The 24,830-nt window shown below is 39.0% G+C and overlaps 1 protein-coding gene across 3 annotated transcripts in view; it reads left to right on the top strand.

Annotated features, from left to right (window-relative positions):
• COL12A1 (collagen type XII alpha 1 chain) overlaps positions 1-24,830 on the top strand; it is a 117,707-nt gene that overhangs the window by 66,550 nt on the left and 26,327 nt on the right. For all 3 annotated transcript variants that reach the window (XM_027550948.1, XM_027550949.1, XM_027550950.1), the window contains 17 exons: positions 1,103-1,245; positions 2,559-2,688; positions 2,988-3,130; positions 4,439-4,568; positions 6,915-7,034; positions 8,109-8,255; positions 9,984-10,100; positions 10,248-10,394; positions 10,888-10,962; positions 12,800-12,939; positions 14,586-14,709; positions 14,875-15,018; positions 16,580-16,744; positions 18,040-18,078; positions 18,175-18,313; positions 20,851-20,993; positions 21,286-21,395. In XM_027550948.1, coding sequence (XP_027406749.1) covers positions 1,103-1,245; positions 2,559-2,688; positions 2,988-3,130; positions 4,439-4,568; positions 6,915-7,034; positions 8,109-8,255; positions 9,984-10,100; positions 10,248-10,394; positions 10,888-10,962; positions 12,800-12,939; positions 14,586-14,709; positions 14,875-15,018; positions 16,580-16,744; positions 18,040-18,078; positions 18,175-18,313; positions 20,851-20,993; positions 21,286-21,395 — 2,156 coding nt within the window. The remainder of the gene's footprint in view (positions 1-1,102; positions 1,246-2,558; positions 2,689-2,987; positions 3,131-4,438; positions 4,569-6,914; positions 7,035-8,108; positions 8,256-9,983; positions 10,101-10,247; positions 10,395-10,887; positions 10,963-12,799; positions 12,940-14,585; positions 14,710-14,874; positions 15,019-16,579; positions 16,745-18,039; positions 18,079-18,174; positions 18,314-20,850; positions 20,994-21,285; positions 21,396-24,830) is intronic.

Here is a 24,830-nt window from a genome sequence, read left to right as displayed (position 1 = left end):
GCAGTATTTTGTAACTGGCTTTCACAGTGTCAATTTTTGAAATCTGTTCGTCACATTACTTAATCACACATTTCTCTGGTTTGCTGATGGCGTTGAAAATCTGAGTGCTTTCATTTGCCATTAACATCTTGAGAAACCAGTTTATAGTGGTTTTACAATTCTGTGTAGTATTGCTTAAAGGCTTTGGGGCATACCTATAAATATTTCTTTGGCTTTTAAAATACACTTGCTGATGGCTGAAAGAGAGCAAGTTCAGATGACTTCTTTTGGCAAAAGATTAGTGGTCTGGAAAGATGATGATATTGGCTAAACTAGAGTTTGGGGTTAATACATGGGTTTAATTTGAATGTTTTTCTAAGTCCCAGTTGAGGCAGTTAATGGAGAACTGAGTGTATCTTTTCTCCTTCCTTTTGCCTTTTATTTTAATCATAGAAAACATTCAGTGTCGATTTGCTGAATGAGAAGGAATGAATGGGTGAAGATAGCTATTTGGAATTAGGTGGCTTCATCCGTGTTGCCAGGTTTCCCTTAGAAGGCAGAGCTATAAAATCATCTATCTCTCCAGTACCTGTGTGGGAAAACTGATGCTTCTTTTCAGTTTCTTTTATGGCCATGAGTGCTCAGTCGCTTGATCGTGTCCTATTCTTTGTGACACCATGCACTGTAGCCCACCAGGCTCCTCTGCGCATGGAATTTTCCAGGCAAGAATACTGGAGTGTTTTGCCATTCCTTCTCCAGGGGATCTTCTTCCCGACCCAGGGATTGAACCCGCATGTCTTGCGTCTCCTGCATTGGCAGGTGGATTCTTTACCACTGAGCTACCTGGGAAGCCCGTTTTATGGCCAACCCAGTACTGTTGCTTTTACTTGCTTGTTTTTATTGGCAACAACTTCACTTCCATATAGACCGAAGACATAGTTGGCTAACTTGGACTACATTTGGATTTGAAAATTTTTAATCTGCTTTTGTGTGTGGATAATTAGATGTTTAAGGAGGACAATATTTTATCCTTTTGGAGAACGGAAGTTCTGGAGAAGTGATAACAAAAACTCAACATAGATAAACAAACATAAGAAATATGTGTTGGCTTTTCTTTCCTCAGTGGTGAGAGGGCTGGCAAGAAACGTCCAAGTGTACAATCCGACACCAAACAGCCTGGACGTTCGCTGGGACTCGGCACCTGGCCCAGTTCAGCAGTATCGCATTGTGTATTCACCTCAGGATGGTACAAGACCCTCCGAATCTGTAAGTTATGTTGTTGCCTTGGAACTTGGCAAAAGAATGCTGCAGATTTCACTACATCTCCAGCTGTAGTAGTTGCCGGCCCCAGACAATAAGTCAGTTGGTGTGGCACTGGGTCTCCTGGAAACTTCCTTTCTTGATAAGCTTAGTCTCATGTTCGTGTCCTGGTTGGTTGCCTGTGAGAATGCAAGCCATAGACAAGCCTGCATGTAATGCTTAAATGATGGCTTTTGATGAATTAAAGTATTACCTATAGGGTTAGTTAGCAAAAATGAATTTTATTTTAAAAATGGAAATAAGCTATATAAGTTAAAAGCCCCAGTAGTTAATGCAAATCATTGCTAGCCCTTGTTGATATGGGCTTTTGTTACAACATACACATGTCTTTGTTAAGAAAATACTTTGTTAAAGTTTGCCTCCATTGGCTCTTAACAGATTGCCCAGTCTATCTTCAATTCATAGCACTGTGCTATTTTTTTAAAAAGTAGATTAATAGAGATCAGAAATTACTAATTTGACCTTGAATATGGGCTTCCCAGGTGCTGCAGTTGGTAAAGAATCCGCCTGCCAATGCAGGAGACACAGAGACGTGGGTTTGATCCCTGGGTCAGGAAAATCCTCTGGAGTGGGAAAGAGAAACCCACTCCAGTATTCTTTCCTGGAAAATTCCATGGGAAGAGGATCCAGGTGGGCTGCAGTCCACGGGGTAGCAAAGAGTCGGACGTAACTGAGCACGCATGCATTATCAGAATACCTATGGGAAAGTAAACTTATAAACTAGTTTAATTTACGAGTCTTTACACAATAAACAATGATGATGAACAAAGATTAAACAAATGAGCAATGGCTGTGTTCTGTAAGAATGTTGATTTGCATGTCCCTGTGTGTGTGGAGTATATTCAGACAACTTTGTCCTTACCCATTGCATGGAGTTGCTATTTTAATAGCAAACCTCTGCCCCGTGAATGTGTGTGTGTGTGTGTGTGGTCCCTTCTCTTATGTGCACCTAACATTCAGGACACTTTTGGATCACTGTCATGAGCCCTGGATGTTGTATTTGAGAATCTTTTACAATAAACATAAATAGGAGATAATTGAAGTAAGGGTTCAGTATGAACTAACTTTCTTGGAGAGGAAATTTCTGAGGCTAAATTGCATCGAATGCTATGGCTTGGGCATATCTCACGAGGTAGCACAGAAGTTGGCTTCTGCTGTTAGGCTCCGCTTTTATTGTAAACGTTATTATGCTGACTAATGAAGACTTGGTAAGTGTTTGGGTTGTCACCAGACAGAATCTGGCATGTCCTCCCCTCCAGATTGTGGTGCCAGGAAATACCTACACGGTGCACTTGGAGCAGCTGATTCCGGACACGCCCTATTCTGTGAACATCGTCGCGCTCTACTCAGATGCCGAAGGGAATCCCAGCCCTGCCCAGGGCCGCACATGTGAGGCGAAAATCCTTTCTCCACCGGGTTTTCTTGTGACTCAGGGTGGGAGGCCTGGGGGTGGTGCGGGTGGGGAGTGAGGGGTGCTGGGGGCTGTCTAAGTGAAGCCTGGATCGCTCCGAATACAGCATTTTCTATTCTGGTTTCACATGAGAACCATAGAGGTGTACTTCGTCATAAGGGAGTAAGCAATCTAGAGAGTGGTGAGGTCCTGCCCTGGGGACGTTTCTTTCACAGCCCCCACCCCACGTTCACTGTGATCACAGACTGGAAACTAATTGTTGTATTTATTTATTTAGTACCACGAAGTGGACCAAGAAATCTCAGAGTCTTTGGGGAGACCACCAACAGCCTCTCGGTAGCCTGGGATCACGCTGACGGGCCGGTTCAACAATACAGGATCATTTATTCTCCCACTGTTGGTGACCCGATTGATGAATATGTGAGTCCGATTCTCATTGTGACTTAGCAGCACTCTCATATTAGTCTTAAACTTTCTGAGTGTCGTATTTTGTCACTCTAGAACCCGATTCAAGTTTCTTCAAGCTTCTTCCTAGTTCTCAGTATGTATATCCATCTACTACAGAGGGACGAACTCACTACTTTCTTTAAAGTTTAATGGTTAATTGATGTGATAGGTTAGTAGAATATGACACAGAATGTTGATTGTAAGGCAGTGAAGTCTGTGCTTTGTAGCCATTTTGTCACATGTATCTTCTTTGACTCAATGAACATGAGTTTGAGCAAACTCCGGGAGATGGTGAAGGACAGGGAAGCCTGGCATGCTGCAGTCCATGGGGTTGCAAAGAGTTGGACATGGCTTAGTGACTGAAAAACAGCAATTGTCTTTGATAGTTCTTCCTTCATGATCCCCATGCTGTAACCTTTGTTCTACTTGAACTTGAAATATTAAACTCAAATTCAAGCCCCTATTTTTGTTAATCAGAAAGTCACATAACTGTCTTTAAGTTTCTGCTCAAGATGAGATATGCAGTATTACCACACTTAGTTGCTAAAGCAGAGAGGCTCAGGCTTTAGTGTTTATTCAGCTTTGCCACTGACAAATATGCAATTTCCTGTCTTTTTCTGAAGACACTAAAAATGTAATTTCCCCCCACTTCACCGTTTGGATTTAGGGGACACCGTGCTGAAGTCACTGTTTTAAGTCATCCCTGTTTGTAGAAGCAGAGCATAGGGTTGGAAGAGAGGCTGAGAGCTCTGTCTGGTTCATTTCCTCTTCATGGGGGCAGTTGAGTGCATCCCATTTCCTCTTTTTCCCCTAGTTAATATCAGCCAAACTGATCCTCTTGAGGACAGAAACTGAGTCTACTTTTGCTTCCTGGTGTGCTCCTGTGGAGGGTGTCACACCTGGCCCCTGGTGGGCACCGGGTGCATGTGTGAGGAAGGAGCACCGTAAAACCGACACAGAGGGTTGAGTGAGAAAGGAGAGGGGCGCAGCGATGCTTGGTCACATGTGTGCGAGATGCTGCCTTTCATTCTCAAGGCTTCCTTCCTTCTGGGAGACTGAGCCACAGGACAGGGACATGGCTGATGTACTATTTGAGCTGAGATGTACCTGACTCTAAAACCATTCCCCTTGCTGTTGGGCGGCAGGGAAGACAGTTTGCCCCACCATGAACACTGTACAACAAGAAGGAACCAGGAAGAAAACATTGCTGTTTATGGGAACACATATTGATCTGAAAATCCTCTAGCTGGTAATAACTTCATAATTTAACTTCCCCTGCAGACCACCGTCCCAGGCAGAAGAAACAACGTAATTCTCCAGCCCCTGCAGCCTGATACTCCGTATAAAATTACTGTTATTCCTGTTTATGAAGATGGAGATGGTACCCATTTGACTGGAAATGGAAGAACTGGTAAATGTCTTCTACCTTTCATAATCTTTAAACTTGGTAGTCTTTGAGTAGCTGTATCTCAGATACGGTATTAATACTGCATCAACATTTGTATCATATATTGCATTTTGTCAAAATGATATGACAACAGAATGTGTTTTTAACTTTTTAAAGGTCCACTAGAAAAAGGAAAATGAGACACAAGCCTGTGTATTTGTCTTTGCCTGAGACAGCTTTATCCTTTGGAAAGCCACTGCCTAGTCACTGAATAATATTTTAGTTTGTGTGGTATCAGTTATGGCTGTGGCTATTAATCAATTACGTGTCAGCAAAAAATACCGTGTCACCATTGAATTTGTCATAAAAAGCAAGATGATTAGTAGTCATCTTCTGCCTTTTCGAAGTTAGGTTTTTTTTAAAAATATTTTTTTCTATTGTTCAGTTCAGTTCAGTTGCTCAGTCATGTCTGACTATCGCGACCCCATGGACTGCAGCACGTCAGGCTTCCCTGTCCATCACCAACTCCCAGAGTTTACTCAAACTCATGTCCATTGAGTCAGTGATGTCATCCAACCATCTCATCCTCTGTTGTCCCCTTGTTCTCCTGCCTTCTACCTTTTCCAGCATCAGGGTCTTTTCCAATGAGTCAGTTCTTCGCATCTGGTGACCAAAGTATTGGAGTTTCAGCTTCAGCATCAGTCCTACCAATGAATATTTGGGACTGATCTCCTTCAGAATGGACTCGTTGGATCTCCTTGCAGTCCAAGGGACTCTCAAGAGTCTTCTTCAACACCACAGTTCAAAAATATCATTTCTTCAGCGCTCAACTTTCTTTATAGTCCTAAGTCATTTACGAAGAATTACCAGGGTTCAAGTGTCTTTTCTAGCCCACACGGGTGGCAGTTTCTTATGATTTAGATCACAAGTTCTCCAGTTTGGTAGCTGGAATCACCTGAGGACCCTTAGAAAGGCTTATGCCTTGGCACCACTCATAGAGATACTGAAGTAGTCGGTCTAGATGTGGCCTGGACCTACTGAAAGTTCTAGTGCATAGCCAAAGCTGAGAGTCTCTGGCTGAGCTTGGAGGCAGGCTGGCCATCAGTCTACTGGGTTCTGTTAACTGGGCAACATTGCTAAGAATTTTTTTCCACTTCATTCAGCAAAAATCCCCTTAAGTAACATGATTTCAGGGTCCTTGCTACGCTTAATTGCCCAGACTCTTTCTCTGCTTAAACAATCTTGACAACATTACAGGATTTGGGAGAGGAAACATTTGAAAGCTCCCGAGAGAAAAGCAGGACCAGTGTTTCAGCTCAGTCTCTGGAGGTCAGGAATTTGTATTTCTTGACACTTGTCGTCCACAGAACTGAGTCAACAGAGACTCCGTTTAGTGACTCGAGATAATTTTAATTGAGCAATTTCCAATTTTCACTCCCCCCCGCTGAGGTTTCAGAATATATTTAGATACTTTTCTGGAGGAAATGCCATATTTCAGAATTTTGTTCTTAATCACAGAATCACAGAACATGAAAAATCTCTCCTAGATCTTGAATTTTCTAGGAAGGGCCAAAGCCACTTCTGGTTTATGTTATTAGAACAGTTTTTTAAGTTGAAGTCCTTATGTGTGTAATGCTATGAATAATAACTCAGTGGCTGACTATCATGCTATTTCACAGCATTGCTCTTACTGGGAATGGAGTTAGCCTGAGCTCTGGAAGCCCAAGGATTTTCTCTAGATCTGCTGGTAGAGGTTATAACAGTGTTGGGGAAGAACCTTGTTTTAGTCATTAGCTAGCTGTGTAGTCTTGGACGAACCATAGTTTATTTTTGTGATAAGATGGTTGGGCTGCTGCTGCTGCTGCTAAGTCACTTCAGTCGTGTCCAACTCTGTGCGACCCCATAGACGGCAGCCTACCAGGCTCCTCTGTCCATGGGATTTTCCAGGCAAGAGTACTGGAGTGGGTTGCCATTGCCTTCTCCAGATGGTTGGGATAGATAGTCTCAAAACTGCTTTTTTTTTTTTTTTGCTCTAACAGTCTTTGATCTATAACATTCAAAAACTGGTATGAGATATATTTTAGTCTCTATGATTCTGCATCATATAACATACTGGTTCTGGAAATCACCAGTTCCTGAGTCTGTTTGATTTGCTGTCTGAATTTGAAAAATTTCAAAGCTTTCTGTTGAACATTTCAGTGCTTATTAATTGTTTTTTGGATCAGAACATTATGAGATACTATTAATATGCTCTCGTGGAGCTGCACGGCCAATATTCATAGTCAATACTCATTAAGTTCTGTGCTTAATGTTTGTTAGTCCTTGTTTGTTAATAAAAGGTCAGTAATGTGTGCCAATATTTGTTTTCAGTGGGATTACTTCCTCCTCAGAACATACACATCTCTGATGAATGGTATACCAGATTCAGGGTGTCCTGGGATCCTTCACCCTCTCCTGTTCTTGGATATAAAATTGTGTATAAGCCAGTGGGTAAGGAAACAACTTTGTTATCTTAGAAATGCATTAGAGGGTTATTTGTGTATGAGAGTGTTTTTAATTGCATCCTCCATGATTAGATTCTCCTGACAGTTCAGTTATCACATCAAGTTCTCTCCTACCAAAGGTAACATTTCTGGAAATAGTATTCAAGCCCGTGGTTTGAAGTATCATTGTTACTATGGGTTTAGATGTTACTGCCATTAATTTGCATGACTAAGATGTCTTATCTGGTTCATAAAATTCCACAAATTGAAATTGTGTTCAGACAACCTTTATGTTATTATGCTTGTGAAATAATGGGTACTTAATTAATATAAACTATTTCTGTATTTTTCCCATTATGTCAAGGTATTATTCCATTTAGAGCATGTGCATTTTAGTTTATTCACAACAGGCTTGCTTTTCAACTTCCCACTGACACTTTCACTTAAATGGATGTCCTCTCTATTAAATTATTTGCCATCTTTGTTTCCATGTTCTGTCTATATGTTTAGCAAAATGGAAGAAATACACTCTTTGTGCTAAATTTGCTGAGGTATCTTCCATGTACTCGGGAAGGGTGTGAACCAGAAAAAGGAAAAGGAGAGAAGGCAAGTGTCAGAATACGTGAGCTGTACAAGAAACAAAGAGACAACTTCAAAGTGGAGGAATGGGATGCAAGACAGATGTTTTTAAATCCTCTCTACAACAGGAAAATGTTAATTGAGTACCTAGTGTGTACAGAGTACTGTGCTGGCAAAATGAGGCTTTAGAGAAGAAGCTTGAAGTCTGGAGTAGTTGACTGTGTGATGCTTTATTCTTTAAAGGAGCATTAATTGCACACATGCTGCATTCATTAGCACACATGTTAGGTATTGTGCTACACTTTGAGAATAACAAGAAAAGGATTGTGTCTGCCTACAGTTTTGTATTCAGCATATAATGTAGCATGTATTACAGGGAGCAAGTGCATAAGGGCTATGAAATCAATAGTATTCATACTATCATTTAAGTCATTTGATTTTAAGAAAAAAATTGAGACTAGGGATAACATATTTCTCTGTATTTTTGTGATTGTAATAAAAGGTTCCAATGAGCCCATGGAAGTTTTTGTTGGAGAAGTGACATCATACACATTACACAATCTGAACCCCAGCACCACCTATGATGTGAATGTCTACGCTCAGTATGATTCTGGACTCAGTGTTCCTCTGACCGACCAAGGCACTACATGTGAGTCACGTAGCTTTTTGCGGTTGTAAGAAAAAGTGTAGTATAAATGATCAGGTCAGTCTGTTCTAATTTTCTTTCTTAACATATGCATGTTTCCTCAGCATTGAGTAGGTAACCCTTTTGTGTCCAGCTAAACAAATATTTAGGCCATATAATCAAAATTACAAAATGTGTGTGTTGAGATATGTTTATTTCATATAAAATACATTTTAAAATTTGAAAGATAAAAATTTTGGAATTATTATTTCATCCATGAATAATATGTAAAATCATAGAGTTGAGAACGAGGTGGTTTTTCCTGACATTTGATGTTAAACACGGGCTTCCTAGGTGGTTCAGTTGTAAAGAATTAACCTGGCAATGCAGGAGATGTAAGAGGTGCAGTTCAATCCCTGGGTTGGGAAGATCCCCTGGAGTAGGAAAAGGCAACCCATTCCAGTATCCTTGCCTGGAAAATTCCATGGACAGAAGAGCCTGGTGGACTATAGCCCATGTGGTCACAAAGTCACGACTGAGTGACTGAGTAAACACATGCACAGTTGAAAGTTTTCATGTAAATGTCATGATTACTGATTCAGCCCACAGATAGATTTTATCATCATCAAATGTTTTAATGACTATTTCAGAACTTAGCAGATAGAATTTCAGAAAAAATTCTCATTGTTTTTCATGAGATCTTGGACATTCATTGTGTTGAGAGGGGCTACAGACAGACCTCGTTTTATTGCAGTTGGCTTTATTGCACTTTGCAGATGCTGCATTTTCTGTAAATTGAAGTTTTGTGGCAACCTGGCATGGAGCAAGTCTGCTGGTGCCATTTTTCCATCAGCATTTGCTCACTTCATGTCTCTGTGTCACATTTGGTAGTTCTTGAAATATTTCAACCTTTTCCATTATTATTATGTTATAGTGATCTGAGATCACTGATCTTTGGTGTTACTATTGCAAAAAGATTACAATTGGCTGAAGGCTCAGATGATGGTTAACATTTTTAGCAATCAAGTATTTTTAATGAAGGTATGAACATTACTTTTTTTATACAAAAAGCTGCTGCTGCTGAGTCGATTCAGTCATGTCCGACTCTGCACAACCCCATAGACGGCAGCCCACCAGGCTTCCCTGTCCCTGGGATTCTCCAGGCAAGAACACTGGAGTGGGTTGCCATTTCCTTCTCCAATGCTTGAAAGGGAAAAGTGAAAGTGAAGTCGCTCAGTCGTGTCCAACTCAGCGACCACATGGACTGCAGCCTACCAGGCTCCTCTGTCCTTAAGATTTACCAGGCAAAAGTACTGGAGTGGGTCGCCATTGCCTTCTCCATACAAAAAGCTACTTCACACTTAATATACTATGGTATAGTGTAAACATAACTTTTATATGCCCTGGAAAGTCAAAATATTCATGTCACTCGTTTACTAGACCAATATTTGCTTTATTCTGATGGTCTGGAACTGAACCTGCAGTATCTCAGAGTTATGCCTGAATGTGGAATTTGCTTCTCTTGAAAATCAGTGATAAAAAGGGAGATCCATTTTGACTGTACCATATTTTCATGTTTGTTTCATGTATATTTCTTAATAAGGAAACAATGTGAACAATGTGAGACTTTAGGCATTACCTTTTTCAGCCACAATGAAGGTTTTAAAAATGTGCTAGGATTAAAAGTTTGCTTTTTGTCTTTGTTTAGGAAGTAAGTCTGTTTCTTCCTGCTTTTTTTCTTTTTTTTTGTAGTATATTTGAATGTGACGGATCTGAAAACTTACCAAGTCGGGTGGGATACATTCTGTGTCAGATGGTTGGCTCACCGAGCAGCCACTTCCTACAGACTAAAACTAAGCCCCGCAGATGGTACGTGTGCAAAAAATAAAAACAAATACCTGGAGCACATAGTAGTCACATTTTAAACTTTAGTAAAGATGTTATTTTGGTTATAAAATGATGCATCAACATGCCTTTAAATATAACTATTGACAATGCTGGCATTGTCCTAACCAGGAACCAGAGGACAGGAAATCACAGTGCGTGGATCAGAAACCAGTCACTGCTTCACCGACCTGTCACCAGAAACTGATTATGGCGTCACTGTCTTTGTGCAGACACCAAATCTTGAGGGACCAGGTGTTTCCGTCAAAGAACGTACTAGTAAGTGCTTGAGTAATCTGGGGAGTCTCTGTAAGGCTTCAGAGTAGGATCCTCTGGATGTGGGAGGCTGAAGTGACTCCTGCATGACCACTTCTCCTCGAGAACAGCAGTAGTGAGGTGATGGCAGGTCCTTGAGGTGGGGTCTGTGGCCGGCTCAACACCTTTATCTGTAGCAAACCTGTGCTGCCCCTGTTAGGTTTGGTATAATAAGGAAAGACCTCAAAGAGGGAGCTGGCTCTAGCAGACAGTGAGAAGGTGAATATGTGTTGCATTAGTGACCTTTGCCCATTCTCCCTCTGATTCTGGGCTTCAGTTCCTGCTGCAGTCAATACTGTCTGCCAATGGTACCAAATTTGGATGAAATAGAATTCCCAGCATCAGTGCCAGGGAGACTTAATTTGTTGTCGAGGGCTGAAATGGCTCTTAAGATTTACTTTCTGTGATATGAAATATGTACTTGTTGTAGTTTTATAATTATTGTTTTAAATTCTAGCCTTAAAACCAACGGAAGCCCCGACAGAGCCACCCACACCCCCTCCTCCTCCTACAATTCCACCAGCCCGGGAAGGTAAGTGATGCTATCAGTCCATGCATTCAGCTGCTGGGGACTGAGATCCTTCTTACTTACGCACCCTATACATCATTTACAGTTGACATAGGACATTTCTGATTTATTATTCCTGCGGAAGCGTTTTTAGATCAAAGGCAAAGATGACCAGTGATTCTCTCTTCCCTTGCTCCAGACACATTTTAGTGTGACTAAAATCAATCATAAACCACTGCAGCTCTCAGTGGAGCTCTGTTTCCTCAGTTTTGCAGATGAATGTCTAGTGATGCCTTATAAAATCGATAGTCACATGGTGGGCATTTCTTTCTTCTGGCTGTTGGCATTAACAAGCACTGGGAACCTTTGGTGCTAAATCTGCAATGTAACTCCTGTGGCCTTTGACTTTGGAATTCCTGGCTTCTGACCTGAGAGGCCCTGGATTACACAAAGCTGAAAAATTTCCATTCACCAAAGCTGGAGACATAATTGTCACTTGCAGAGAACTGGTAAAAAGACATATACTGAGCTATTCCTACTGGTCTCCCTGTAATTTGGGGCAATGCTCAGCGTTTCATCAAATTAAGTTTCAGGTGACAGAGGATGAGATGGTTGGATGAGTCATGGACATGAGCGTGAGCAAGCTCCAGTAGGTAGGGAGGGACAGGAAAGCTGGCATGCTGCAGTCCGTGGGGTTGCAGAGTCAGACACGACTGAGCGACTGAATAACAAATTAACTACTGGTTTATTCTTTTCCTACGTTCTGTTTCCAGCATTTAACTGAAAGCATTTCAGACTTTAAAGATTTTTTTTTTTTTTTTAATCTTGGAAAACTTAGAAGGCTATGATTTTATCTTAGCCTTTTTGGTATGATTTTATCTTATGATTTTATCAAGTCTATTAAAGAAGTAAAATTAAAAGTGTATTATTATAGGATAAAATAGTTGAGTTTCTTTAAATTAAACTTTTGAAAAGAATTCAGTAAATAATTTTTGCTTAAAGACATGCTAAGGTCTTAACAGACGTTAAATTTTATTTTAGAGCAGTTAAATTTTAGAGCAGTTTTGGGTTCACAGCAAATTTGAACTGAAAGTACATGTAGGTCCCAGACATGCCCTGCCTCCTCCCATCCAAACCTCCCCCAGGTCTCAACATACCCCTGCTGCCAGAGTGGGATGTTCGCTACATCCTGTGAACCTATATTGGCACATCATTATCATCCAAAGTCCGTATTTACATTAGGATTCATTCTTGGTGTTAAATATTCTGCACATTAAGTTTTTGTCACTAAAATGTTGTTAAATTCTTATTTTCGGAATTTTCTTAAGCCTTCAAGTCTGAAGATTTAAAGATGTTTCTTTATTTTATTCCTCCCCTTTCGTCCTTCCATAGGATTCTAGTGGCTTAATTTAAAATTTAAAAGACACCTTATCTGCATCAAGTCTTTGATGATTATATATAGAATCTCCAAACCCACTGATGACTCAAGTTCTGTGAATAATTGTTTTTAATTTGATTTCCTCCACATTTATTGTTTGAAGCTACTTGAAGAATTCTATATGGAGGGAGCATGTGTTTGCAGAATGTGCACAGATGGAGTAATTCCAGAGCAGAGATTGAGAGCACTTCTCAAACTTTACTGTGCACTGGAATTATCTGGCACTTTGTTACTGCTGAGTCTGATTCAGGAAGTCTGGGGTCGGGCCCAAGACTCCATTTCTGTCAAATTCCCACGTGATGCTGTTGCTGCTGGAACCACAGAGGAGTAGCAGGGTGTTAGACTACATTTCTCAGTTTTGTAACTTCACTTGAATGAAAGAATTTATGAGACTTTGGGCTTCTTTTGTGTTTTCTCCCCCAGTGTGCAAAGGGGCCAAAGCAGATATTGTATTCCTGACCGATGCTTCCTGGAGTATTGGGGATGATAATTTTAACAAAGTTGTAAAATTCATCTTCCATACCGTGGGAGGCTTTGATGAAATCAGTCCTGCTGGAATTCAGGTGGGTGTCGTTTCAATGGTTGTTCATCTGTAGTGTCTTGCCGTTTCCTCCAAACTTCTTAAGTACAAAGACTTTTCAGTATAAACTCAATTTTGACTTTATTTTCTATTTTCTTTACACATATACTTTTGGGAAGGGCTTAGGTGTAAATGATAAAATGAATAGAAAAAATAAGTATTCCTCTAGGTATTCTCTTGGCTAGATGATGTTCTTGTTGAAGAATTTAGGGAATTCTAACTCTAACTTGCTGCTTAAAACTTCTGACAAGGATCCATTTTCACAAAAGATCACTTTGTGTTCTGGAAGTTAAAGGCATTGTAACTGTCCTACCCTCTTAACTCAGAAGATCCAGGGATGATTAGTGACTGGTTGGGGACCTGTTGTCCCCTCTGTCATGACACTCAGCGCCAGTGGCTCTGTTACTTGTAATTCAGATTCTGCGACCTTGAAGACCCATTTCAATTCCACGCTTTCTGGAGAAGTTTCCTTGATAGTTTTAGGCGTTCCAAACTCCTGAAGGGTTCTGTTTGTATTGCTGTTGTGGCCCATGCCACTTTATATTGTCATTATTTGTGTGTTTCTCTTCTGTCTAAATCACTGATTCCTAAAAGCAAGAGACAATGGTTTTATTATTTTTTTGGAATATTGTTCTTTCCTTCCATATTTCTCTTGGTGAGTTTTCTTCTTTATTTTGGCTGTTTGTACCTCTTCATTGTGACATCTTAGAGATGTTATGAAAATAAGAGCTTTTGACATAAACCACAAATAATTCTGCAAACAAATCACGTCTTCTTTTATGGAATAATGTTTTATGGAATATATTAAATTTCAAATCCCCAAATAATCCTGTGGATGTTATTCCAACCCAAGATGAGTGAAATGTCAGGCTAGTTATGTTCTTAATTTAATGTGTCAGCAACTAAGCCATTTTAAAAATCCTTTTAGAAATTAATATTTCTGATAAAATATAAGAATAAAAAAGCTACCATATTTTATTAGCTTCCATGTGCCAGCTACTTAGTATATATGATTCTTCTTCCTTAAAACGACTGAAGAAAGTAAGTATAATTGTTTCCATTTTGCTGATGAAAAAATGAAGACCCAGAGACGTTGGGAACTTGCCCAATGTCACAAAGCTATCAATCGGCAGAGTTTTGATCCCATTGATCCTGTGTATAAAGCCTATAATCTTTCTACTAAATCACACCGCCACTGAGTTTGTGATGAGTGATGATTATTGTCACACATGTGCCATTTTTATGTTACCATGGAGAATAGATGGAGTCAGTAGAAATGAGAAACAATTGCTTAGCCAACATTTGAGCTCAAGATAGTATATTCTCATTTCTAATCCTGGAATGTCACTGCTCTCTAGCTTCATGTATCCCTTCTTACATCCTGGACAATAAATACAGTGCATGTACTTTATCAGTTATCAATTACTGAAACTTTTATGAAGATCAGAAATTCGAGAATTTAGTGAGACAGTGGTAGTCAGTGTTATAATATTAGCTATAAAGTGTTTATAATATTTCATCAGGTCGAATACACTTCTCCTTCCCATTCTACAACTAGAGGACTCATTTGAAAATTGAAACATAAAAAGAGCTGACTTACCCTCACCACCAAACTGCCTTTCTCTTCAGGTCTCATTTGTGCAGTACAGTGACGAGGTCAAGTCTGAGTTTAAGCTGAACACATACAACGACAAGGCCCTGGCCCTGGGGGCCCTCCAGAACATTCGGTACAGAGGAGGAAACACAAGAACAGGTACTGTTCATCAGCATGTACTTAGACTTTTGCTCTCCAAAGCCTTTGGAGTGATGGGCTGAGTATAACTCTAACATTCAAATTCTTATCCGTTGGGTGTGACTAAAGGCATTTGGATAGTTTTCACTGATAAGACACAAACATGTTCTGTGCCACATTCTACAGGCAAGGCTCTGACCTTTATCAAGGAGAAGGTGTTGACCTGGGAGAGCGGCATGAGGAAGAATGTCCCCAAGGTGCTGGTTGTAGTCACGGATGGTCGGTCGCAGGATGAGGTCAAGAAGGCGGCTTTGGTCATCCAGCAGTCAGGTAAACACAGGCATACATTTGACGCCCAGGGATTGCCCTCATTTATTTTACAGTTTCAAACATCCAGAAATGCTTGCAAAAGACCAAAATTATGGATTTTACTTTATTGTTTCTCTTTGACTTTATCCTCTTCCATACCCTTCTAATGTTATTTTACATTTAATCATGGAACAGTTGGATAATTGCTCAGCAAAGACATGGTGTATTTTTTGTGTAAGACACGCATGCCTCAGACTCTGTCCCCCGTAGTGGTTGGAAGGGTACAGACAGCAGTGATGGGATGATCCTCAAGCAGGCTTCCTGCTATAGCAGAAGTAAATCTTGATGCTGGTTCAACCCACTCTAAGAAGGGACATAGGTTTAGCATGACCTGGTAGACTCATGCCCCAAACAGATTGCTGGAAGGTTCACTGCAAAGGAGTGGAGAGGCGTCTGGGGAGACGTCACTGGTGTAGATCCTGGCAATCAAACATTCTGAAAGCCTGTAGCAAGAATGTTACACTGCCCTTCAAATTAGTTATGTCAGATGATTAGAGATGAAACAAGATCTTTATAGTGCTTGCTTTAACAACCTCACTCCCTCAGGCAGGGTCCAAGGTAGACATATTTTAGAGAGAATTCTATGCTATGCATGATTTACTGTGGTCTAAATTGTAAAGTACTTCATTATATGGAGTTTGTCATCTGCACCTGTATGGGTCTTTGGCTAAAAGTCTGAGTCATGATTAATACTAAGTCATACTGTCTTCTTACAATAGAGATCATTCTATGCACTGATGTTTTTATAAATTATTTCCATTGTGGCTAGGCACTTTGAACCGATTTCTTCAGATGTTGGGCTCCTCGCTGATTTAACTTTGGGGTTATGAATGATTGCTCCTCGAGTTATCTTGTTTCTAGCTAATTATGTAACCAGTTTTTTATATAGCCTATTTTTCCTGCTGTCGAATTAAACTTTTGGAGTGAAAACTTTGTTTATTTGGGTTAGCCTAAATAAATGAAAGTTTATTGCCAGCGGGAGTTGTAGATTTCATTTTGAAAGTGGTCAAAGTGCTGACTTTGAGCCTGAGTTTATTGAGTAAATTAGTTTCAGGAATTCAGTTAAAATGGGCCTATTGTTGGTTTCTGAGTCAAATCGGCTTAAAATGCTAATGTTGCCTAAGACATCTGCAGAATTAATGGGTATATTTAGGATGTGTGGAAGGAAATGAGTGCTATATTAAGCCATTTTGTTATTAAAATGTTCACCTTTTAATTGTTAAGATTTTATTTTAGGAAATCCAATTAATTGAATTTTATATTAATGGGTATATTAGGATGTGTGGAAGGAACTGAGTCTACATTAAGTCATTTTGTTATTAAAATGTTCACCTTTTAATTGTTAAGATTTTATTTTAGGAAATCCAATTAATTGAATTCTATAAGCCAAAAAACAGGAAAAAGTATGTTGAAAGAACTTGATGTATAAGCTGAGAAAATTTGGCATCATTTCTGATAAGGTTTTATTTTGAATTGTTTAGACCATAAAAGTTTGTGTAATTCTGTAAACATTGCTCTGCAGGGTTCAGTGTCTTTGTAGTTGGTGTGGCTGATGTCGACTACAATGAACTTGCCAACATAGCGAGCAAACCAAGCGAACGGCATGTGTTCATCGTGGATGACTTTGAATCTTTTGAGAAGATCGAGGACAACCTCATCACATTTGTGTGTGAAACTGCCACTTCAAGTAAGTCATGGTCCATATGGATCCATAGTCTCACTTGTTTTGAAAAGTAACTACTGTGTAGACCATTCCTTATCCTAACCAAGATCAAGTCTGTGCATAAATAGATCCTGGGAAACCACTTGAGAACCTGATGAATCACTGTTCCTATTGAGATCATGCTGACTGTGTGCTTGTCAGAGGTCCATTTTTAGTCTTGAAGATGCAATATTCCTTGTATGGAAATAAAATGTTTGTATATATCCTTTTCCCACCATCTCAATGCCTGTGACATTTGAGAAAATGAATCTTCAACTTAGAAATGCATTTATAGAAACATTTCTGTGAGGTGAAGGTTTTCCCTGTTAGTAATCAATTGGTATTTGTTCTGTCAACATCTGTGCTTCAAGAGAGCCATGAAAAAACAGCCTTATGCGAGTGTTCCCCGTAGAAATGCACTTGGTTCTCATTTGTTTCTTTGGCTATATTCATGGTATACCGAGACCTCCAGTTTAACTTTTGAGATTCAGTGAAGGACAAAAGATTTAAATCCATTTGTCCTCCTCCCCATTCATGAACTCTGATTTTTGGAGTATTAGATTAAGGAGATAGTTGAGTGGCTCATCTAAACCCCTAATCCCAGGCAGAGCTGTGCTTTTTAAGTGTTGTTTTTTTTCCCTATTAAACATTATATTAGAATCTCAGAACTCTGGTTAGAGGCAGAGGAAGTAAACAAATGTTAATGGCTTACTGTAAAAATTAACACTGAAGCTCAGAATGGAGCTGCCCTAGTGAAAGTGCGCAGGGAGGGAGGAGCAGCTGTTCCATCCATTCCAGGGAGTCTTGCATGCAGCCTGTCCTGTCCCAGCTCTGGGCCCCAGGTTGGGACCCCCTGCACACCTGCCCGGGATGGTTCCGTGAGGAGCACGAGCCTCCAGCGTTTGGCCGAGAAGAGGACTGGCTGGCAACCAATTCCTCCTGCCCTTGCATAAATTTAAAGTTCGCTGGGCGAAAAGTTCTTTAATTCATCGAAAAAAATATATAAATTTCCCCCTTTAATTCTGTCTTACCATTCTTAAGAACGTTGTGAAATTCCAGGTGGACTGGAGATTGTCCAGAAAACATGGTTACTACTGCTCAATAGTATAATTTCTCCTACAAGTTGAAAATCTACACAAAACTACTTAGAAAAGGTTCGATTGTCATGTTCTGTGAATGAACAGTTTGGTTACTTGCTGTCCATATGCAGGCGCTTTCTGTGCGTGTGTAATGTTAGTTTTCCCTGGTGCCTTGGACTTAAACAATGCTGTGCGTTGCAGGTTGCCCTCTCATTTATTTGGACGGCTACACCTCACCAGGTAAGCGTTCATACTCTTGGGCTAATTTATTTCAGGATTTAAGCAATAAGATAATTCAGATAACCTCATTTCAATATTTTCTGTTCTGATGTGAAGGTTTTAAGATGCTTGAAGCGTACAATCTGACAGAAAAGAATTTTGCTTCTGTGCAAGGAGTCTCCCTGGAGTCAGGCTCTTTCCCCAGCTACTCATCTTACAGGCTTCAGAAGAACGCCTTTGTGAACCAGCCTACAGTGTGAGTCTGACAACAGGAGGGTCTCTTTCTTACCATGGGCCAGAGGCTTTTTTGAGGGTCTTAGAATCTTTGCTGATTTCTTATCACTCTGGTATTTTAGAATTGTCAGAAAAGTCATATGAATAACCTGATTTAGTTTCCTTAAGTACAGTTGGGTTGTGTGTGTGTGTGTGTGTGATGTGTATGTTCAGTTGCTCAGTCATGTCCGACTCTTTGTGACCCCATGGACTGTAGGCCCCCAGGCTCCTCTGTCCTTGGGATTCTCCTGGCATGAATACTGGAGTGGGTTGCCATTTCTTCCTCCAGGGGATTTTCCCGACCCAAGGATTGAATCCGTGTCTCCCGCATCTCCTGCATTGCAGACAGATTCTTTACCACTGAGCCATCAGGGAAGCCCCACAGCTGAGTTAAGGGTCTTTTATCAGGTCACACGGGAGACTAGTACTCAAGCCTGCTACTCTGAGAATCTCATCCTGTATCTTCCACGTGATGGATTACTAAATCCTTTTGAATTTAAAGCTAGGACTGTAGTTATGCTTCTTCTAAGGGAGATTATTTAAGCAGGGAGGCACCTTCTTCTCTTGACCGTTTCTCCGTGGGTGCAGAAGGGCTGGATGGAATCAGTGCAGAATGGGATCAGGCATTCTTCCTAGAGCTTCTGACTCCAGAAGATGAAAGACTGCAGCAGTCCGTCAGTGATCTGTGATCCGACAGGCGGCAGTTAGTTTTTATTGGCTGGTGCTCCGGGGACCTGTTGGGCAGCTCTAGATGTTGTTATTTAACTTGATGAAAGTTTGTACCTGGTTCTGATAACCAAAATATGTGTTTGGCATCTTCTGGAGGGGAAAGAACACCAAGAAATAAAGTTTTCAGAAACTTAGGACAGAGTCAGATGATGATGCCTGAAATTTGAAATGCTCTGGGAAAGCTGACGGAAAATGCAGACTAAAACCAAGGCTAATTTTTTGTAAGGAAGCACAGATTGTATTGTTGTAGTGTGACCACACTGTGAGTTCCTAACTCTTTTATGGTTAACCACACTAGTTCGCAGTTTTAGGTTTTGCAGTGAACCTAAATACCCAGTGTTTAACTCTGTCACCTCAAGCTATGATTCCTACATTTTCACATAAGACAGCCCACTGTCCTCTTAAGAGTCAGATCTTGTGGCTGAAAGAGGCATAAAATGCAATTAAATACTTCTTTATTTTTTCATAATCATTCATTAACTAAAAAAGGAGAAAAATGGGCTAAGTGACTGATGACTTTATATGGAGACAGTATTATTTTTAATGTGGAATATTGCGAAGATTTCATGGACACAGGAGCCTGGCGGGCTATAGTCCATGGGTTGGCAAAGAGTTAGATACGACTGAGCAACTCTCACTTCACTTCATCATGAAGATGGTTGGTTTTCAAACATACAAAAGACATTGTGTCAGCTTGCCCAGAACATACACTTTAAGAAGGAGGGCATCTCAGAGTGTGGAGTAGAGGTCCCGGCCTGTACAGATGGGAAAAGAATCTAAAAAAGAGAGGCTTTATGTATTTGTATAACTGATTCACTTTGCTGTACAGCAGAAGCAAAAGCAACATTGCAAATCAAGCATATGCCAATAAAAATCGAAAAAAAAAACCCCAAACATAGGACAGCGTTACATTCCAGAAGTGCCGGCACTGTGGGACACTGAGGCTCAAAACCCCAAGAGCCGTTCTCTGCCTCTGTCCAAATCTGTGGAGCGGTTGCTTTTCTGTCCACGGGCCGATTATCAAGGCCCTTTCCCTATCCTTACGAAGAAAGTGTTCTTAAATGGTCTCAGGCTATTTCAGAGGTTCCCTTAGAACAATGATTGACTCAAGTCTAGAAGGACGCATGGGTCCACATTTTATGTTCAGTAGCCTTAGAGCCAAGAAACTTGAATCATATCCGTTTATCAACACTAAACATTTGCACATGTATGTGGCCGTAACATATATTATTGGTTTTGTTTCTGGGAACGTGTGACCTTCTGGAGCTTATTTGATTTATTTGATTTTAAGGGAGGACTTTGGAAGTGTATAGGGAGGGAGAAATTGAAACCTTGAGCCATCTTACGTACAGTCTCATATCCCTGATGTTGGAAATTGAATATATTTAGTGAGATTTATGCTCTTTAAATTACATCCGTAGATACAATGTTCATCACTCTAAAATCATTATATAGTTTTATAATCATCTATGTATCTAGAAAAAATGATTTATTAACTGTAGGATGAAAGACCATTTGGCAGTTTCCCAGACTTTTTGACTTTATCAGATTATAAATAAACTATTACTGCTTACATAATGGGTCTTTAGTGTTTGCTATTTTGAGGTCTCATTCTTAATTTTTCCCCTTCTAATAATGTATTATTAAAAGGATTATTATAATATAATTGGATTATTATAAATGGCTTCAATACTAGTCATGAAAAGATTCTAGTCCAAAAATTTTAAATATCATCTATTTCTGATGAGAAATCCTTACTAATTAGTTAATTAATTTTGCTTTATCCAACAGAGAACTACATCCCAATGGACTCCCTCCTTCATATACAATTATATTACTATTCAGACTCCTCCCAGAAACTCCCAGTGACCCTTTTGCAATTTGGCAGATCACAGACAGAGACTATAAACCACAAGTTGGTGTGATTGCAGATCGTAAGGATTTTTATCTTCTCTTAAGGCCCATGCATGCATATTTTTTATTATGGTTTTCCTTCTCTTTAAGAACCTTCTGGATGTCTATGTATGTACGTATATATCTTTTTCCTTGATTATGCTTTTATGTTTAAAGTTATAAAAAAATAGGTCAGTAAATACTTGAATTACATTTTATCTTAACCGAATTATTAAATTTTTAGAGATCTCCTTAACAAGAATTAATTGTTAATACTTTCAATATAGAATCTCCATGCATTTGATTTTAATAACAATTATGTGTTGATTACAGCTTCTAGCAAGACATTATCATTCTTTAACAAGGATACAAGAGGTGAGGTGCAGACTGTTACATTTGACACAGATGAAGTGAAGGCATTATTTTATGGAAGTTTTCATAAGGTAAAAACGTAAGATTATCTGGTTATTTATAAAAGAAGTATGTGGACTTAAAACTTAAACTAATTTATTATTTATTAAAATGTATGTTAAACTAGTGGAAACATAGCCATGTCTTTTAAAAACAATATCTTATTTCAGAGGATTTGATCAATTTTCAAAGAAGAAAATTTAAAATGATATTTCTACTAATCTACTAGTTAATGAGATTAACTACTGTTAACATTTCAATATATATTCAATGCAAATGTCTTTTTAGAATATGAGTTGTATAGTATATACAATACTGTATGCCCATTTTTCTACCTTTTATTTTGAACCTTTATGAATTTTGTTTCAGAAGCTTAATTTTTGTGGATTGTATTTAGTTGATAATATTTTTTCTTTTATAGAGCATAGTAAGCTGCTTCCTCTTGCTCATTTATTGAACAGTTACAAACATGTCAGTCCAAAAGTTATCACTATCTACCAACATAATTAAGATAACTGTTTATGAGATTAACTTCTGCGTGAACACATTTACAACTTCTCTGAATCATTTTATTAAAACTTCTAAGATAAATTCTTAGGGGATTATCTATTCTTGATCTTAATTTTTAAATTTTAAGATCCAAGGGTAATACAGACTTGCTGTCAGGCAATTAATTGACAGATAAGAGTACTGACTTTGGCAGAATTGGAAATGAACAGTCTTGGTTATGAGTGGACTTTTTAATGGAATTTTTGCATCAATTGGATCAAATGAACAGGAGAAAGACTATTTGCTGCACAAGCTTTAAAATTTCCCCAGTATGAGGCTCAGAAAGTTAGTCCCCATATGTAGAAAACAAATATTTCCAATTCAATCTGATTTCTCAAGTGAAAATTGAAGAACTTCCCTATAATTAGGCAGATTTAGCTGAATTTCTTGCTGATTCTCTTCCTAACAATCCTGGTTTCTTCCCAGAATGTTTTCTTATTCATGAATCAGATTCTTGGTGAAGATAGCAAGGGACTGTCCTCACGGGATGTGCAGAGGCCTCAAAGTGCACAATATTGTTGTTCAGTCACTCAGTCGTGTCTAACTCTATGGGACACCATGGACTGTAGCCTGCCAGGCTCTTCTGTCTGTGGAATTTCCCAGGCAAGAATACTGGCGTGGATTGCCGTTTCCTTCTCCAGGGGAGCTCCTGACACGGATTGAATCTGTGTCTCCTGCATTGGCAGGTGGATCTTTACCACTGAGCCACCAGGGAAGCCCAATGAGCACATTAGTGATAAGCCAAAAAAAATAAATAAATGAAACCAATGATGGAGAAACAGAGATCTCTGAGTATAAAGGCATATTTGCTCAACAAGTTACAGACTTTACTGGTAAAGTGCAGGAAAATAAATGCCTTATTGGGAAAGAAGATTCTAGTTTGACAAATTTTTACTAGCCTCAATTGCTTCTTGTCCAATAATAGATGCTGAATCTGGTGAAGTTCTTATGAACTTTTTTGGCTCATTGATATGCCTATTATAAACTTACATTTGAGTAACTTGCTAAAGAGGACTATTTTATTTTTCTTCTATATCCACTGAAGATATTGGAAACTCAGCCTGCTATTAACCACCCGATAATCATTTAGGAACTATTAGTATTATCTTTTTAACTTTTTATTTTGTACTGGGGTATAGCTGATTAACAATGTTGTGATAATTTCAGGTGAACAGCAAACTGATTCAACCATACGTATTCATGTATCCATCCTCCCCCAAACTATTCCCCCCGTCTAGGCTAGGAACTATTATTTTTTAATTTCCAACTTTCATTGAATGTTTAGTTTTACTTGATGAAAATAAGGCAGTATTTTTGAAGAGATCTATAGTGATAGTCATTAATTATTGCATATCAGGAGACTTGTTTTTTGACCCTCCCATCTTAATTTGCCTTTTTAGAGAGGTATTTGTGTTCTTAGGTTTTATGTAATGCCTCTTGTCTCTTTTTCTCATAAACTCTTTTCTTTTCAAATTCTCTGCCTTCTTTTTTCATAGTGTCTTTCTATTTTTTTAGTTCCTCCTCTACTTTTTCATTATGCTTTCTTCCCCTCCTTCCTTCCTCCACCCCATTCTTATGACCTACTCTCATTTATCACATCCATTCAAGCACCAAGTTCAGTCTCTATTGGCTACTGATCCAAGGACTTGGAACACCCTTCTTTCATTTCCCATGTAATTTGGGAACTGAAGTTCGTCAGTCCTTGAGATAAGAACAAGTAGTTCTCTGAGAGAAGCAGCAAATTAGTGAAAATAACATGCAGGAGGCTCTTGGGAGAGAGGGGATAGACTAAAAGAGCTTATGTGGGGAAGGGCAGACAACTGCTGCTTCTGGAGGATTCTCTTGAAAAAGTTCTATGTCTCCATCTTATTGTAACAGATGACGTAGATTTGAGTGAGAAATTTGTAATAAGACAAAAAGGTAGAATAGATTAAAAATAAGGAATGGCAGACCTTGGGAAGGGTTGATGCGTTGACAAGAGTGTTCGTGCTTCGTTCTACTGGTCTGTGACCAACATGCTTCCTGGTTGGGAAATAGTCCCTAATTACTTGGGACAATGGTGCCCAGATGAAGAGTCAATCTGAAATTTAATTATGCATGTGTTTAAAATGCAATAAAACACACTGAAGAGATCGTAGCAAAATATATTTTTAGCATGTGTTTCTTTTTGGTTCGCATTGAGTGACAAGTGTATTTGGAATAATTTTGTTTCAAAACTTCAAAGCTTTGATTTTGAAATAGTTTTTTTGGATACTATGATTTTTCAAATAGCTTTTGAATGTTAGCCTCTGAGATTGTTCATATAAGATCTGATAAATAAGTTTCAGTTCTTACTAGATAATAAATACCTTGGGAATGTCTATATGGCATTCATCTTGAATTCAGTATTAGATGATTGCCCTGGGGTATTTAAAATTATTTTTAGTAAGTCATATATCACTTTTAAATAAAAGCAGTATGTAATTCATAGATGCACTAAATTAATGTTTTGGTGGTGATTCTATGTGGAAAAAATATCTACTGTTAAAAAAATCTCTGGAGACTGTCCTTATGCTTATTTACTCTAAAGCATTTAACGGAATTTCTGTTCCTTAACTTGGAGCCAAACTTTTTAAAGTAATCATCATGGGCTTACTTGGGTATTTGGGCTGTGTGATAAGTGGAAACTATGGGCATAACTATAAAGCCAAAGATTGCCTGCAGCCATTCTTTACATTATTGAAATATAGATGTTTTATTATTTATCTGTACTAATAGATTTCTTAAGATTCTGAATATTTTCAATATCCAACAATAAATCAACATGTTTGTTTTCTTATGAGGAAATTGAATCTTGAATTTGATTTCCAGAGCTGATTCTTTATAAAAGATACAACCTAGCTCTTTCCTATGTTAGGTATCTGCATGGTGTGTAAGAT

This window comes from Bos indicus x Bos taurus, chromosome 9 (assembly GCF_003369695.1).
Source record: "Bos indicus x Bos taurus breed Angus x Brahman F1 hybrid chromosome 9, Bos_hybrid_MaternalHap_v2.0, whole genome shotgun sequence".
Taxonomy (NCBI): domain Eukaryota; kingdom Metazoa; phylum Chordata; class Mammalia; order Artiodactyla; family Bovidae; genus Bos; species Bos indicus x Bos taurus.
Note: the sequence above shows the minus strand (reverse complement) of the source record. Positions and strands in the feature narration are given on the sequence as shown.